General features: G+C 38.7%; 1 protein-coding gene across 4 annotated transcripts in view; it reads left to right on the top strand.

The window, feature by feature from the left end:
* Nucleotides 1–10,372, top strand: part of CCDC77 (coiled-coil domain containing 77) — a 49,081-nt gene extending 38,709 nt beyond the window's left edge. For 3 of the 4 annotated variants that reach the window (XM_037064818.1, XM_037064820.1, XM_037064819.1), the window contains 4 exons: nt 5,726–5,945; nt 8,387–8,512; nt 8,614–8,766; nt 9,525–10,372. In XM_037064818.1, coding sequence (XP_036920713.1) covers nt 5,726–5,945; nt 8,387–8,512; nt 8,614–8,766; nt 9,525–9,671 — 646 coding nt within the window. In that variant the 3' untranslated portion in view covers nt 9,672–10,372. The remainder of the gene's footprint in view (nt 1–5,725; nt 5,946–8,386; nt 8,513–8,613; nt 8,767–9,524) is intronic. The other variant, XM_037064821.1, reaches the window with a different exon arrangement.
* Nucleotides 10,373–14,553: the final 4,181 nt, after the last annotated feature.

The following is a 14,553-nucleotide window of genomic DNA, read 5'->3' as shown; positions in this document are numbered from 1 at the left end:
TTCCCCCCATTTAGTTCATGTCCATGTGTTACAAGTTCTTTAGCTTCTATATTTCCCATACTATTCTTGCCCTGCCCCCTGTCTATTTTCTACCTACTTTCTATGCTACTTATTCTCTGTACCTTCTTCCCCGCTTCTCCTCCTCCCACTCCCCTGTTGTTAACTCTCCTTGTGATCTCCATTTCTATGGTTCCGCTCCTGATCTAGCGGTCCTTTTAGTTTGCTTTTGTTTTAGGTGTGATTGTTGATAACTGTGAGTTTCTTGTCCTTTCACTGTTCATATCTTTATCTTCTTTTTCTTAGATAAGTCTCTTTAACATTTTATATAATAAGCACTTGGTGATGATGAACTCCTTGAACTTATCTGAAAAGCACCTTATCTGCCCTTCCACTCTAAATGAAAGCTTTGCTGGATAGAGCAATCTTGGATGTAGGTCTTTGGATTTCATGACTTGGAATACTTCTTTCCAGCCCCTTCTTGCCTGTAAAGTCTCTTTTGAGAAATCAGCTGACAGTCTGATGGGTACTCCTTTGTAGGTGACTCTACCCTTATCTCTTGCTGTTTCTAGGATTATCTACTTCATTTTAATCTTGGCTAATGTAATTATGATGTGCCTTGGTGTGTTCCTTCTTGGGTCCAACTTCTTTGGGACTCTCTGAGCTTCCTGGATTTCCTGGAAGTCTATTTCCTTTGCCAGATTGGGGAAGTTCTCCTTTATTATTTGTTCAAATAAGTCTTCCACTTGTTGCTTTTTCTCTTCCCCTTCTGGTACCCCTATAATTCAGATGTTGGAATGTTTAAAGATGTTTTGGAGGTTCCTATGCCTCTCCTCATTTTTTTGAATTCTTGTTTCTTTATTCCTTTCTGTTAGGTCATTTCTTTCTTGCTCTGGCCTACTCCTTTGATTTTAGTCCCATATTTGTTTCCATCACTATTGGTTCACTGTGCAATTTGCTTCATTTCACTTAGTGTAGCCTTCATTTTTTTTTAATCTAATTTGTGACCAAAATCAACCAGTTCTGTGAGCATCCTAATCACCAGTGTTTTGAACTGTGCATCTGATAGGTTGGCTATCTCTTGGTCACTTAGAAGTGTTGGCTCTGGGACTTTGAGCTGTTCTTCTGCTTGAGCCATAATGTTTTGGTCTGATCATGCCTGTTACGTTGAGGGGCGAAAGCTTAGTTGTTCACCAGGGCAGGTCAACACAGTCACTGGGTTGTGACTGGATGCAGTGTCAGAGAGGGAGAAATGGCATTTGTTCTCCTCTCTCTCGCATTTCGATTTTCTCTGCCGCTTCCCACAAGCAAATTGGGCCCTTCAGTTGCTGGTTCCTGTATGGGTGTGCTTGTGTTCATTCTAGGACACTGTGGGTCTCACCAGCGAACTCTCCTGTGAGGCTGGGAGTCTCTCCCAGCACCTCAACCCCCACATGTTTTTACAATAGGTGCTTTTAGGCTTTAGTTCCCATTGCTGGAGCCTTGGGTAGCGAGGTCTTTCTCAATGACTGTTTTTAAACCGGCCTGGTTTCTCTGCATGCAAATGTGTGTCCACGGTCAGTCAGCCACTTTGCTAGCCTTACTGGGTTTTCGTCCAGCGCACCTGCCCAGGTCGGCAACCATTGCCTCCTGCTGCCGTGACCCCTCTCTGCTGGCCACCAACTCCACCATCCACCGACTCTGCCAGCCACAGACTCCACCCCTCTTACCTGTCTGGATGAATGGGTCGTTGTTGTTGGACTTCAGTACAGTTCACTTTTCTGTCTCTTTGGTTGTGTTTTTTGTTTCTAAATCTTTGTTGTTTTTAAATTTGGTTGTGCAAGGAGGTACAGTGTTTCCACCTATGCCTCCATCTTGGCCAGAAGTCTGCTGTTGATTCTTTTCTTGAGGAATCAAGGGTAGGTATTTTAAACACTCAGTGTAACCCATTTTGGTGCTTTAGCTTGATCCTAGTGATTAAAAAATGTTCTTTTAGCCACGGATATGTTATCTGACTCAATATAGTAGGGTCCTTTCTTTTGTTTGGTCCTTCATGAAAATGGAAACATGATTGATACACCTGTACAAAAAGAAAAGACACAAACTCTCTGTACTCACTGCTTTTTTTTCCTTCCCTGTCTGCATTTCCTCACCTTTTTGCAGTGTGATTTCATCCCCATCATTTTACTGAGCATGCCCTTTCTAGGGTCGACACTGACTTCTTAATTTCTCTGACCAGTTATCTCTTTACAGCCCGCATGGTAATCGGTATCTGTTTGCATGTTTGGCACCTCTGGTCACTCTGACTTTGAAGTTAATCTCCCTTGATTTCTCCAACACCTGTCTTTTTCAGTTCTGCCTGTCTAACCCTCCTCCGCCTTTTGTCTGGTACCAGTGGCCAGACCTGTGCTATAAAGACATCTTCATTTGAATATATTTCAACACCACTTTTTGTCCTTGCACAGAGGGGAATAAATTCATGAAAAAAAGGACTTGGTGTGACTGCCATTTCTTCCACTTTCGGTTTCTGTGCCTTTCCCAGGGCTTCTTCCATCAGCAAAATGTTGGTACAGAGCTTTTGGAGGCTCACAAACTCTGTGGTTCGTGGAAGCCACTGTGAGGAGAGCCCAGGGAAAAACTTGCCATTTTCACTGGAAAACGGGGCAGTTACTAGCTATGATGACTGTAGTTTGCATCTGGATTTGCCACACTATTCTTTATAATAAGACACCAACTGCTTAAAAAAATAAGGATGTTTTTGCTAATGCATGAAGTAGAAATGAAGAGGAGCATTTTAAGAGGTACAGTTTGTTTTGAAAATGGATCAAACTGTTGAAGTCAACATACTAGATGTGTTTCTAAATAAATTTATGGCATGAATCCTTAATGCCGGTTCTCTTTTGGGGGGTGGAGAATGTGATTGACCTCAGAGTGACCATATTGAATCCAATATGTTTTTCTTCCCCAGTAAGCACCCCCTCCCCCATCTCAAACCTACTGCTTCATTCTTTTTCCCATTTAGACTTTTATTTATTTATTTATTTATCTTTAGAGGGGAAGGAGAGAGGGAGAGAAACATCAATGTATGGTTGCCTCTTGTGCGTCCCCTGCTGGTAGTTGGCCTGCAAGGAAGCGACCTACAACCCAGGCATGTGCCCTGACTGGGAATTGAACTGCGGTCGTCTGGTTTGCAGGCCCGCGCTCAATCCACTGAGCTACGCCAGCCAGGGCCTTTTTCCCATTTAATTTAGTGATATCACATCCAGTTTCCCAAGCTTGAAACATCACGATTATCTTGAACTCCCCACTCTCATTCCCTCATTTTAAACCCTATGCAGTAGAAGCCTAAGAAACCTCTCAAATCCATTCTCTGCTCTCATTCTTACTGTATAGGCTCAAGTTACATTGTTTAAAAATTTGCAATAACCTAAATGTACTTCCTCTCACTGCTTCCTTTGGATTCTGTACTCTTCCTCACTACCACTAGTAGCTCCTCCATCAGGACTTACCAAGTGCTTTAAAACATTTGATAGCTCCCTGTTTGTCTTATGATAAAGCCCTGATATCTCAGCATGAATTTTTAGGGACTTCATGTGGCACTAAATTAACCTTTCAGCCCTACCTCATTTTCTGTTGCTGTAGTTTACTATGTCTTTTAGCTAAACTAATAATATCTGTTGTTCATGGAACACTTGTTCTGTGGCAGGTCCCTTGATATGTAGTGTCATCCTTCTCTGAAGACTTCCCAAGGCAGAATTAAGTTGTCCTTGTCTGCATTCCCATCATGATTAACATGCCTCTGTGAGGACATTTTTCATCAACTTTCATAATTATGTCTTTGTTCCTCTAGGGTCTTGCCCTGTGTCGATAACAGGAGCACAATAAGCATCTGATGAACAGTTGGTGATGCTTACCAAGTTGCATCCTACCATCTCTTTTCTATGGTGAACATCCAACATTTTAAAATAATATTTTTTCATGGTACATTCTTCATTACTTTGGTTTTTTTTCCTTAAACTTTTCTAGTGTCTCCATTTTAAAATGTGGTAATTAAAATTGGATGTGATACTCAATTAAGATTTGTGAACAATGCAGGATAGAAAATGCCCTATTTTAGGTATTTTGTGCTTAAGCATAAACCTTTCACTTTTCATTGGATTTTCATTGTTTTTTAAAGGAACAGTATTTTTAATTTTAATTGTTCATGTTTTCCAGAATATTAATAATTGGCTTAGGTTAGCATCATCTGCATGTCTGAGCACATGATCATTTCCTTCCATTATGTCATCTTGACGATATTAAATGGCATGAAATTCAAGGCCATTGATGACTGCTCTTTGGGTGTCACTTTCACCATTTGTACACTAACAAGTCCATACTTCCCACTTTGTAATTGAGAGCATAATGTAAAAATAAAATAACTCATTGAAAGCAAGAGAGAACCTTATAAGTAAATCAATCTCTCCCTCTTTGTACCCATATACATACACCTGAAAAATATATATATATATATTTTATCAGCTGACAGTTACTGTACTTTGTGCCTGGCATTATGCTATTATTTTTTCCTGTCTGTGTGCCCTGTTACTCATGAAAAGAGCTAAGTGAACCTAACATTAGTTATTCAGTGGAAAAGTAGAGTGATTGCCTCACAGTACTCAATACTCTTTGCAAATAGTTTGATTACTTGATACAGTATTTTTCTAGGTGTAAAACTGATGGATTGCTTTGTTCTAGGAATATTCTTTGTTGGTGATAGAAACATCATTTTCCTATTTCCAAATCTCCGTAGTCAGCAGAAATCTATTTTGTTTCTTCTGTATATCTAGTAGTTGCTTCTGTCCTTGACAATTTGGCAGTAGCTGGGCAAAAAATAAATGACAGACAATTACATGCTTTCATTCAGGTTGGAAAACATGCATGTTGACAGTTAAAACATGAGAGTATATTATAAGCAAGCTGAATTCTAACACAGGAGACTAGATTTAAGCTGATAAGGAATTTCAGACAATGGAGAAATTAAATGGGCAAAGTTGTCCAGATGACTTCATAGAGGAAGTTGATTTTGAAAACAACATAAGATTTGATATCAGGTAGTTTACGTGTAGAGCACAGCTAAACAGAAACAAAACTGTTTCTAATATTTTAGAATTTGTGTTAACCCTCAGTCAGAGTACCATGAGTTAGGTTCTTTATTGTAAAGACCAGTGCATGAGAGTAGTCCATTCTTGTGCAGTCTGTGTGTAAATTTTTTATTTAGTTCGTCTGATTATGTAGCCTGAAATTAGCACTTGGCAAAATATCTGTAAAGACCAGTCTGTGAACAATGAGCATGAGTAGGTACATTACATTCTGTCCAATAAAACATGTAGGATTGTGAGTGATCAGATTAAGCATATTTTTTAAACTAATAATATTTTATTTACTTACTTTTAGAGAAAGGAAGGGAGAAAGAGAGGGAGAGAAACATCAGTGTGCGAGAGATTTGGTTGCCTCTCACATGCCCCCAGCTGGGGACCAGACCTGCAACTCAGGCATGTATCCTGATTGGAAATAGAACCGGTGACCTCTCAGTTTGCAGGCTGGTGCTCAATCCACTGAGCCACATCAGCCAGAGATAAAACTGCTAATATTTTACATAATTTATATATTGGAGAGTTTTTAAAGAACCTGTGTCTTTCCTTCGTTTGGAGTAACTGCCGTACGTGCTGTGTAAACATCTTCATGGTCACATTTGTGCTTCTTTCAGTCTCCGTCATACCCAGGAACTGCTCTATGAGAGCACCAAAGACTTTTTGCAACTCAGATTTGAAAACCAAAATAAGGAGAAGTTGTGGATGCTTGAAAAGGATCATTTGGTGTCAAAGATTAAAGAATACAGAGTACAGTGTAAGAAGAAAGAAGATAAAATTGGAAGAGTTTGGCCAGTTGTTCATGAGAGTCATCGTAAACAAAACGAATATATTAAGGTACCTTCTATGTATCTTACAGAAATTGGGGGGTTTTTTGGTAAGAATTTGAAAGAAATCAGAGAATTTCAAAGAACCTAAGAATTATCATACAAGAGCCATTCAGTGCAGGAAGCTGATGTAGCAATAACCTCAAGAAATAGGTTTTAAGAGTAGCTCATCATGACAGTGTTTGTAGATTTAGAAAATCAAATGATCGACTGAGTCATTCACTCATTTAATCATTTCATTCAACAAATATTTAATGCACCTCTATTATGGGCTAGGCTCTGGGGCTATAGCAGTAAATAAGCTTGACTAGGTTTGCCATCATGGTATTTACATCTTAGTGGGTGAAAAAGAACAGAAGCATTAACAAAGGAAATGATTAAGAAAAAGTGGTATTAAGGAATTAAAAGTATTAGATGAAGATTATATGTAGTTACTGGAAGTCTACTTTTATGGAGAAACAGGGAGAGTCTCTTAAGTTTGGTGTTTTTACTGAGACCTAAAAATGGGAATGAGCTTGCCATAGAGATCTATGGGGAAGGGCCTTCCAAGGAGAGGGAAGAGCAAGTTTAAAGGCCCTGGAGTATGTATGTTCAAAATGAAGTGGCACACAAGGAGGTTGGAGGGGTGACCCACTGTGATTCACTGCTACGCACCCCTGTAACCTCTTTGTGTACCACTTCTTCCTTGCTTATTTCTTTATAACCACGACTTTCTTCCTTTTCCTATACTCCAGGGCCTTTAAAGTTGCTCTTTCCTCTCCCTGGAATGCTCTTCTAGGTCTGTATGTAAGGAAGTAATATAATGTTATTTAGTTTACTTTATTTTATTTTATTTATTTTTATTTTTATTTTTTATTTATGAGAGAGAAACATCAGTCGGTTACCTCTCTTACGTGCCCTGACCAGGGACTGAACCTGCAACATTTTGGTGTACAGGCAACACTCTAACCAACTGAGCCACTCAGCCAGGGCTTATTATTTAGCTTTTTAAAAGATCATTCTGCCCTGGCTGGTGTAGCTCAGCGGATTGAGCACCGGCCTGCGAACCACACGATCGCGGTTCGATTCCCAGTCAGGGCACATGCCTGGGTTGCAGGCCAGTTCCCAGTTCCCAGCAGGAGACGCACGAGAGGCAACCATACATTGATATTTCTCTCTCTCTTTCTCCTTCCCTTCCCCTCTAAGATAAATAAATAAAATCTTTAAAAAAAAGATCATTCTGACTGCTCAATAGAATATGTATAATAAGTATTGTTGCTGTTTCTTTCTTTTTAAAGAACCTCAGAAATGTGTCCCAAACATGTTACAGTAGTCCCTTGGTATCTGCAGGGGATTGATTGCAGATACCAATGTCCATGGTTACTCATATGTCTTATATAAAATGGCCCAGGATTTGTATTAACCTACACACATTCTCCCATGTACTTCATTTATTTAAGTTTAAAGATTTTACTTATTTACCTTTAGACAGAGGGGAAGAAGGGAAAAAGAGAGGGAGAACAAAACATTGATGTGGGAGAGAAACAATTGCTGCCTCTTGTACACCCCAAACTGGGGACCTGGTCGGCAACCCAGGCATGCCCCCGACCAGGAATGGAACTGGTGACCTTTCGGTTTGCAGGATGACACCCAGTCTACCGATCCGTACCAGCCAGGTCATCCCATGTACTTGAAATCATCTCTACTCATAATTCCTAATACAATGTAAATAGTTGTTAGACAGCATTGTTTAGGATGACGATTTTCAACTTGTGTGCCATAAGAATTTTTAAAATAAGCAATTCCTGACTACTTAGGGGCACGGGCCTCTTTTCCCTTACATTGTCAAAAAAAAAGAAAGAAAGAAAAAGGAAATGACAACAGCTAACACAACAATAGCCATTTGGTGTGAATGAATCAAAATTATACTTATTTTTGTCAGATTGGCAAAAAAAAATATTTTTGGTGTGCTGCAGAACCTTAGTAATTTGTTTATGTGTGCCATGAGATGAAAAGTGTTGCAAAATCACTGGTTTAGGGAATAATGACAGGGAAAGAAGTTTGTATAAAAAAATGTTCAGTAGGCCTAACTGCACTATACACATCAGCAACAATGCCCTTTTTAAAAAATATTTCTGTTCTGTGCTTGGTTGAATCCATGGATGTGGAACCTGCGAATATGAGGGCTATGTTCTTACGTCTTACTTGGGACAATTCTGAACTCTGTTATCTACTCTTCACAGAGCCAAAAATACTTGATTTTAAAAGATTTCTACTATGTACACTTTTTACACTTTGGAAAAAAGCTAAGAGAATTCTCTTTCAAATGTTCTCCAGAGTTCTTGCTGTCCTGTTACTTAAGTCATTTGTACTTCTATAAATCCCTTCATTAATTTCTTTCTTTATCGAAATGCTATTTGAAGTACCTAAGTCACAGAACTCAGTAGTATTTTTTTCCCTTTTGACCCACAGTCCCTAAAGGATAAGTTAGTACAAGAGAAAAAGCTGTCCAACATGTACCAAGAGCAGTGCATTTCCCTAGAAGAGGAACTTGCCCGAGTTCGTGAGGAAGAAGGAGTGAGGAGAGATATCTTCAAGGTACCAGATTCTCTGCCATTTTTATGATGGTGTGGGAAGTCAGGTGGCTCAAGGAACGCTTCCCTCATCGTCACGATGCCTTCTTATTTCCCTGTATTCAGGACCGCTCTAACAAGATGGGGAAGCGTTTACAGGTAATGACAAAACGATATGAGACCTTGGAGAATCGGCGTATCTTGGAAGTAGAAGGCTTTAAGACAGATATTAAGGTTCTCCGGCAGAAACTGAAAGACTTGGAGCAAATGCTCTATAAGGTAAGTGCTGATCCTGAATTATTAAAAGGCAGAAAAGGGGTACAGGTGAGAACACGTGGTCATGAGGGCTCCTCAGAAGAGAGATGTGCTGTTTCCCTGGTGGTAGGTACTTAGAGATCAACATCCTTCAAGTCTCAGTAAAATTGGTTGAACAAGTCCATGCTAGAGGGAAGACAAAAATAGGTTAAATCATTGAATGACTATAACATTATACTTATATCTAAGCTAACTTAGCAGAAATTTTCATCCTTCCCAATTCAAGAAATAGATTATAAGAACTGTGTCTATATTACAAATAGGGAAAATGAGTATTTGAGTAATAAAGTATTTTTTCCTACCAGACACAGATTTATTTAGAAACAAAGTTGCCCCAAGAACTTTCTTATAGAGATTTAACCAGTTATCCACATATCCTAAATGATCAGTGCTCCAAACAAAAGTTGATTATAAAAAATATGGGGTAATTTCTTTGGCAAATTCACCAGTGATGCTTATGTCGATCTCTTCTTTTTACTCATTGTTAATTGTTTGTTGATCTCTATCTCAAGTCTCCTTTATTCTGTTGTGTGGGAAAGCAGGGTCTCGTGCCCTCTTTTACTCTAAATTTTCCTTCTTTTAGTCACTAAAACTAAGGATTGAATTTACCTTCTGTACCAAATGTGTCATAAAAAGGAGCCAGCATAGCCTGGTCTTTATGACTGCTTTGTCTCCTTTGGCATTATGTTCTAATCTTTTTTTTTCCACCCCCAAATCTCTAGGCAACACTTAATGCCCAGGCAAACCAGGATCTTGCTGTTCTGTGTGAGGTCCGTGAGAGCAATAGACGGGCACATAAAATTCAAGGAGAACTGAAGAACCTAAAGTCCAAAGTATTTGGTCTGGAGAATGAACTTAGACTCTGTTGATATTTACTTTTAGAAATAGCCCTCATCCATAGTAAGTCTGCTTTTTGAAATCTGATAAACATGTCATCTTCTCCCAGAACTGTAGGTGGAATTGACTAGGGTGGTGTTATCCTTTATTATAAAAACAGGGTGAAGAATCAGGGACCACTAAAAAAGCTTTTCTTGCATGCTAAACTTTATAATTTTTGCTTTCCTGTTAACTTCTTCTTTGTCTGGATTAGAACCATTACTTAGAAACTTTCCCACATTATTTTTTCCATTTATAATGAGAGGTTTTTGTATTTTAAGAAGACAGTAACCATGAAAACTCAGGAAGAAAGGATATTTGCTATGATCTTGGCTGAAGGGCAGTAGGAGAAACATCTTCCTTAAGATAAAGGCACCCACCAAGTTTGCCTTTCTTGTGGGCACATCACAACTGTCAAATGTGAATAGGCAGTAATTCTGCTAATTTAACTTTCTGCTTTGGGGAGCTGTGAGGCCTTAATTACTTTTATAGACACCCAATCTCATGAAGTTTCACCAGAGGGCGATAGAGACTCTACTCTTAAGCAAAGTGTTTATCAAGGAAAATAAATGTGGCACTTTGATAAGAGTGAGTAAAACTTAAGTGATCTTTGTATGAAAAGTTCAGTATTGTACCAATAACATGTTGTTTAAAAAATAATGTATATATTTTAAATTAACTCTTTTCAATAAAATGTATAATTGAAAATATTCTTTGAGTTTTCTGTAATTTCATGTTAAAAACCACATGGTACTTTGTCAGTGGCTCCATTTACTTATGTGTCCCATGGTCTTTGTGGTCCTGTACATGCAGTAAAGTTTTCCTAAATGCATCCCTTGGAATCATCTGGTATTGGAGGTAGCAAAGATAGTTCTAAAGGTGATGGCACTAAAACTTCATCCATTTTTTCCATCTATAGCCTTTTTTAGGCAAACAACTATGTGTTTGAGGCAAAATAATTGTGTTCACCTAGATAGCCTCTGGGAAATCAGTCTAGCTTAGTATGGCATCTTGTGATTTACTCAGGGCAAAGCAATGAAGAAGAACAGGTTTTCATATATGTGTGAAGGAAAGTAGTAATTAAAGGGTCAGTAGAAGATGCTGCCTTTTTTTTTAAGCCTTCGAAAACAGATCAGGTTTTTTTTTACTAATGAATCAGGACAGAAATTCCCAGAGAGACCAGTCCTGAGCTTTAGAGAGATGTATGTAAGTGGATGGGTTCTTCCTTTTGTCCTAATATTTCAGGAATTGGCTTTTCATGACTTGCTATTTTGATGCTGGGCAAAACACAAACCCTGTTGAGTCAGAATTTCATAATAAGAAAGAATCTTGGAGATCATATAATACAAATTTCTAATTTTATGTATGACTCTGGGGCTTACCACCATTGACTTAAGTTATCAGTTGGTAGTTCCTAACACCCTGGCCTCAATTCCAATGACATTCATTTTCATATTAACCCTCCACTAATACAGTCTATCTCTAAATATCACCAACAAACAGTAAAGAGTAATGGAAAGAATCTGTCTGGGCTTTGGAGAATCACAGATGTAGCTTCAATCTTGCCTCTTCCTAAAATCCTCAAGGGTGTAGTCTCTTCATCTGTAAAAAGAGATAAATCTATCTGCTTAAGTGAGGTGATTGTGAGGATTAAGAGAAAATCTAATATCCAGAATATGTAAAAAAAACTCTTAGAACTCAACAATAAAAAGTTGCCAAGAGATCTGGATAGACTTTTCTCCAGAGAATATATACAAATGGCCAATAAGAACATTAGAAGATGCTCAGCATCATTAATTGGGGGGATTGGAAACAATAGTGACATACCACTTCACACCCGCTGGGATGGCTGCAGTACAAAAGAGTAGGTGCTGATGTAGGCGAGGGGAGACTGGGAGCCAGAAATATTGCTAATGGATGGAGTGTGGTGCTGCTGCTTAGGAAAACCATCTGGCAGTTGCTCAGAAAGTTAAAACAGTTATCATGTGACTGTTTTATCATGTGACCCAGCAATTCCTTTCCTTAGGTATATACCCCCCAAAAATGAAAATATACATCCCCACAAAAACTTGTACATAGATGTTCCTAGCAGCATTATTCATAATAGCCATAAAGTGGAAATGACCCAAATGTCTATCAATTGTTGAATATGTAAACATTTGATGGACTGTTTTTTTAAAATATTTTCTTTATTTTTAGAGAGAGGGCGAGGTAGGGAAAAAGAGAGGGAGAGAAACATCAGTGTATGGTTGCCTCTTGTGTGCCCCTTACTGGGGGCCTGGCCTACAACCCGGGCATGTGCCCTGACTGGGAATAGAACCAGCGACCATTTGGTTTGCAGGCAGCTCTCAATCCATTGAACCACGACAGCCAGGGACAATGGACTATTATTCAGACATAGTAAAGAATAAATACTGACATAACCTGCAACATGGGTCAACCTTAAGAATATTATGCTGAGTTAAAGAAGCCAGATACAAAAGACCACACATTTTCTTTCAAGTGCCCACCATTGTTAGTCAGATTCCAACATGCATTTAATACCATTCATTTCTTCATTCATCATTTTATTCCAAGATGCTTTGTATGTACTAGAAATTGTGCTGGATCTTAAGTTTTTACAGCACATAAAAATATTCTTTGTGCTCCAAAAGTGGGTGGGAAAATAAGTACTACAGGTGCAAAGGATAGAAACCAGCAGAGAAGATGACTTAAATGAGGTCATATTTGCGCTGAATTATAAATGTGAATTCAGAGTCAGACAAGAATTTGGGCATTCTAGATAGAGGGACAACATGTGAAAGCATGGGGAAGTACAAGGACAGGAGACAAAGTCATGTAATGTAGGACATAAATATATGAGCTCTAACTGGTATCATTCCACAAAGTGAAAGTTGCTGACTGGATTCATGGTCAGGGCACATGCCTAGGTTGTAGGTTGAGTCCCTGGTCTAGGGTGTGTATGGGAGGCAACCGATCAGTGCTGCTGTCTCACATCAATGTTTCTCTCCCTCTCTTTTTCCCTCCCTTCCTCTCTCTCTAAACTTTTTTGAAAAAAGGTATAACATTTCACTGAATATAATAATGTATTAATATGTATTATATAATATGTAATTATGTTATACATATTTACATTAATACATTGATAATACATTAATGTGCATTACATTTCACAATAATGACCTTTTGGCTCTGGCTGGTGTGGCTCACTGGATTGAGTGCTGGCCTGCCAACCAAAGGGTCACCGGTTCAATTCCCAGTCAAGGCACATGCCTGGGTTGCAGGCCAGGTCCCCAGGAGGGGGTGCATGAGGGGCAACCACACACTGATATTTCTCTCCCTCTCTTCCTCCCTTCCCCTCTCCAAAAATAAATAAAATATTTAAAATAAAAAATTTAAAAAATGACCTTTTGCATCAAATAAAAACTTAATGGTAAAAAACAGAAATATTTAATAGTATTAATTCATGTATTAAAAGAATTTGAATTGCAAACTAACTTTCACAGAACTTTGGGTGGCCCTGGCCAGGTAGCTTAGTGAGAGCATTGCCTTGATATGCACGAGTCTGATCCCTGATCAGGGCACATACAAGAATCAGCCAATGAATGCATAAATAAGTGGAACAATAAATTGATGTTTCTCTCTCTAAAAATCAATAAATGAAAATGGAAAAAATCAGGGTAGAGAGGGAGCATCACATTAATAAATAGATGTTTCTTTTATGGGAAATTCTTGTACTGCAGATCAAGGCAAGGAACAATTACTTAATACCAGGATTTATTACAGTATCTGCAGGAACAAAGCAAAGGACGGTGCAGAAAATCTTGAGAAAAGAGCCAGTGGTGTCATCTGCTTTGCCTTAAATTTTCCCTTCTAGCCTATGTATAAAAGTCACTTCATAAGTTACCCTTTTATCCTTTGAAATTTGTGATTTTTTCCACAAAATAACCTCAATGTTATTTTTCAAAAGATTTTAATTTTTTAGAGAGAGGGGAAGGGAGGGAGAAAGAGGAGAGAAACAGTGAGGTGGGAAAGAAACACTGATTAATTGCCTCTTGCATGCACCCCTACTGGGGATCAAACCTACCACCCAGGCATGTGCCCTGACCAGGAATTGAACCAATAGCCTTTTGATTTATGACCTTTCAGTTTGAGAGATAATACCTAACCCACTGAACCACACCAATCGGCAACTATATTATTTTTTATCTAGACTTACGATTCACACTGCCTTTCCACCCATGCCACACTAGTTGCACTACTGAAATTTACTGTAATACTCACCACAGAGCAGATTGTACTTTTACAGCTCACTGCATACATGGACAGAAGAAAAGAGATGGCTACAGTCCTTTTCCAGAGCAGATATTCAAGGCTGGAGCTAAAGGAAGACAATGGAAATAGAGAGGAAGGGACATATATAGAAGTAGAATGAACATCATTTCTCTGTAATGGATGAGATACAAGGGTTAGGAATGAGGTAAGAATAATTCTTTTTTTAAAATATATTTGATTGATTATGCTATTACATTGTACCATTCCCCCCCTTCATTCCCTTCCACCCTGCACACCCTCTCCCACCCACATTGCCTCCCTTTGTGTTCTAAGTTCTTTAGTTTTTACATTTCCCATACTATTCTTGCCCTCCCTGCTGTCTATTTTCTGTCTGCCATTTATGCTATTTATTCTCTGTAACTTCCCCCACCACACTCCCCTGTTGCTACCCCTCCATGTGATCTCCATTTCTATGATTCTGTTCCTGTTCTAGTTGTTTGCTTAGTTTGTTTTTATTTTTGTTTTAGGTGTGGTGGTTAATGATTTTGAGTTTGCTGTCATTTTACTGTACATGTTTTTTATCTTCTTTTTCTTAGATAA

The sequence above is a fragment of the Sturnira hondurensis genome, unplaced genomic scaffold, assembly GCF_014824575.4.
Source record: "Sturnira hondurensis isolate 20B ecotype Veracruz unplaced genomic scaffold, ASM1482457v3 Scaffold0015509, whole genome shotgun sequence".
NCBI lineage: Eukaryota > Metazoa > Chordata > Mammalia > Chiroptera > Phyllostomidae > Sturnira > Sturnira hondurensis.
This window is presented reverse-complemented; position numbering and strand designations above follow the sequence as displayed.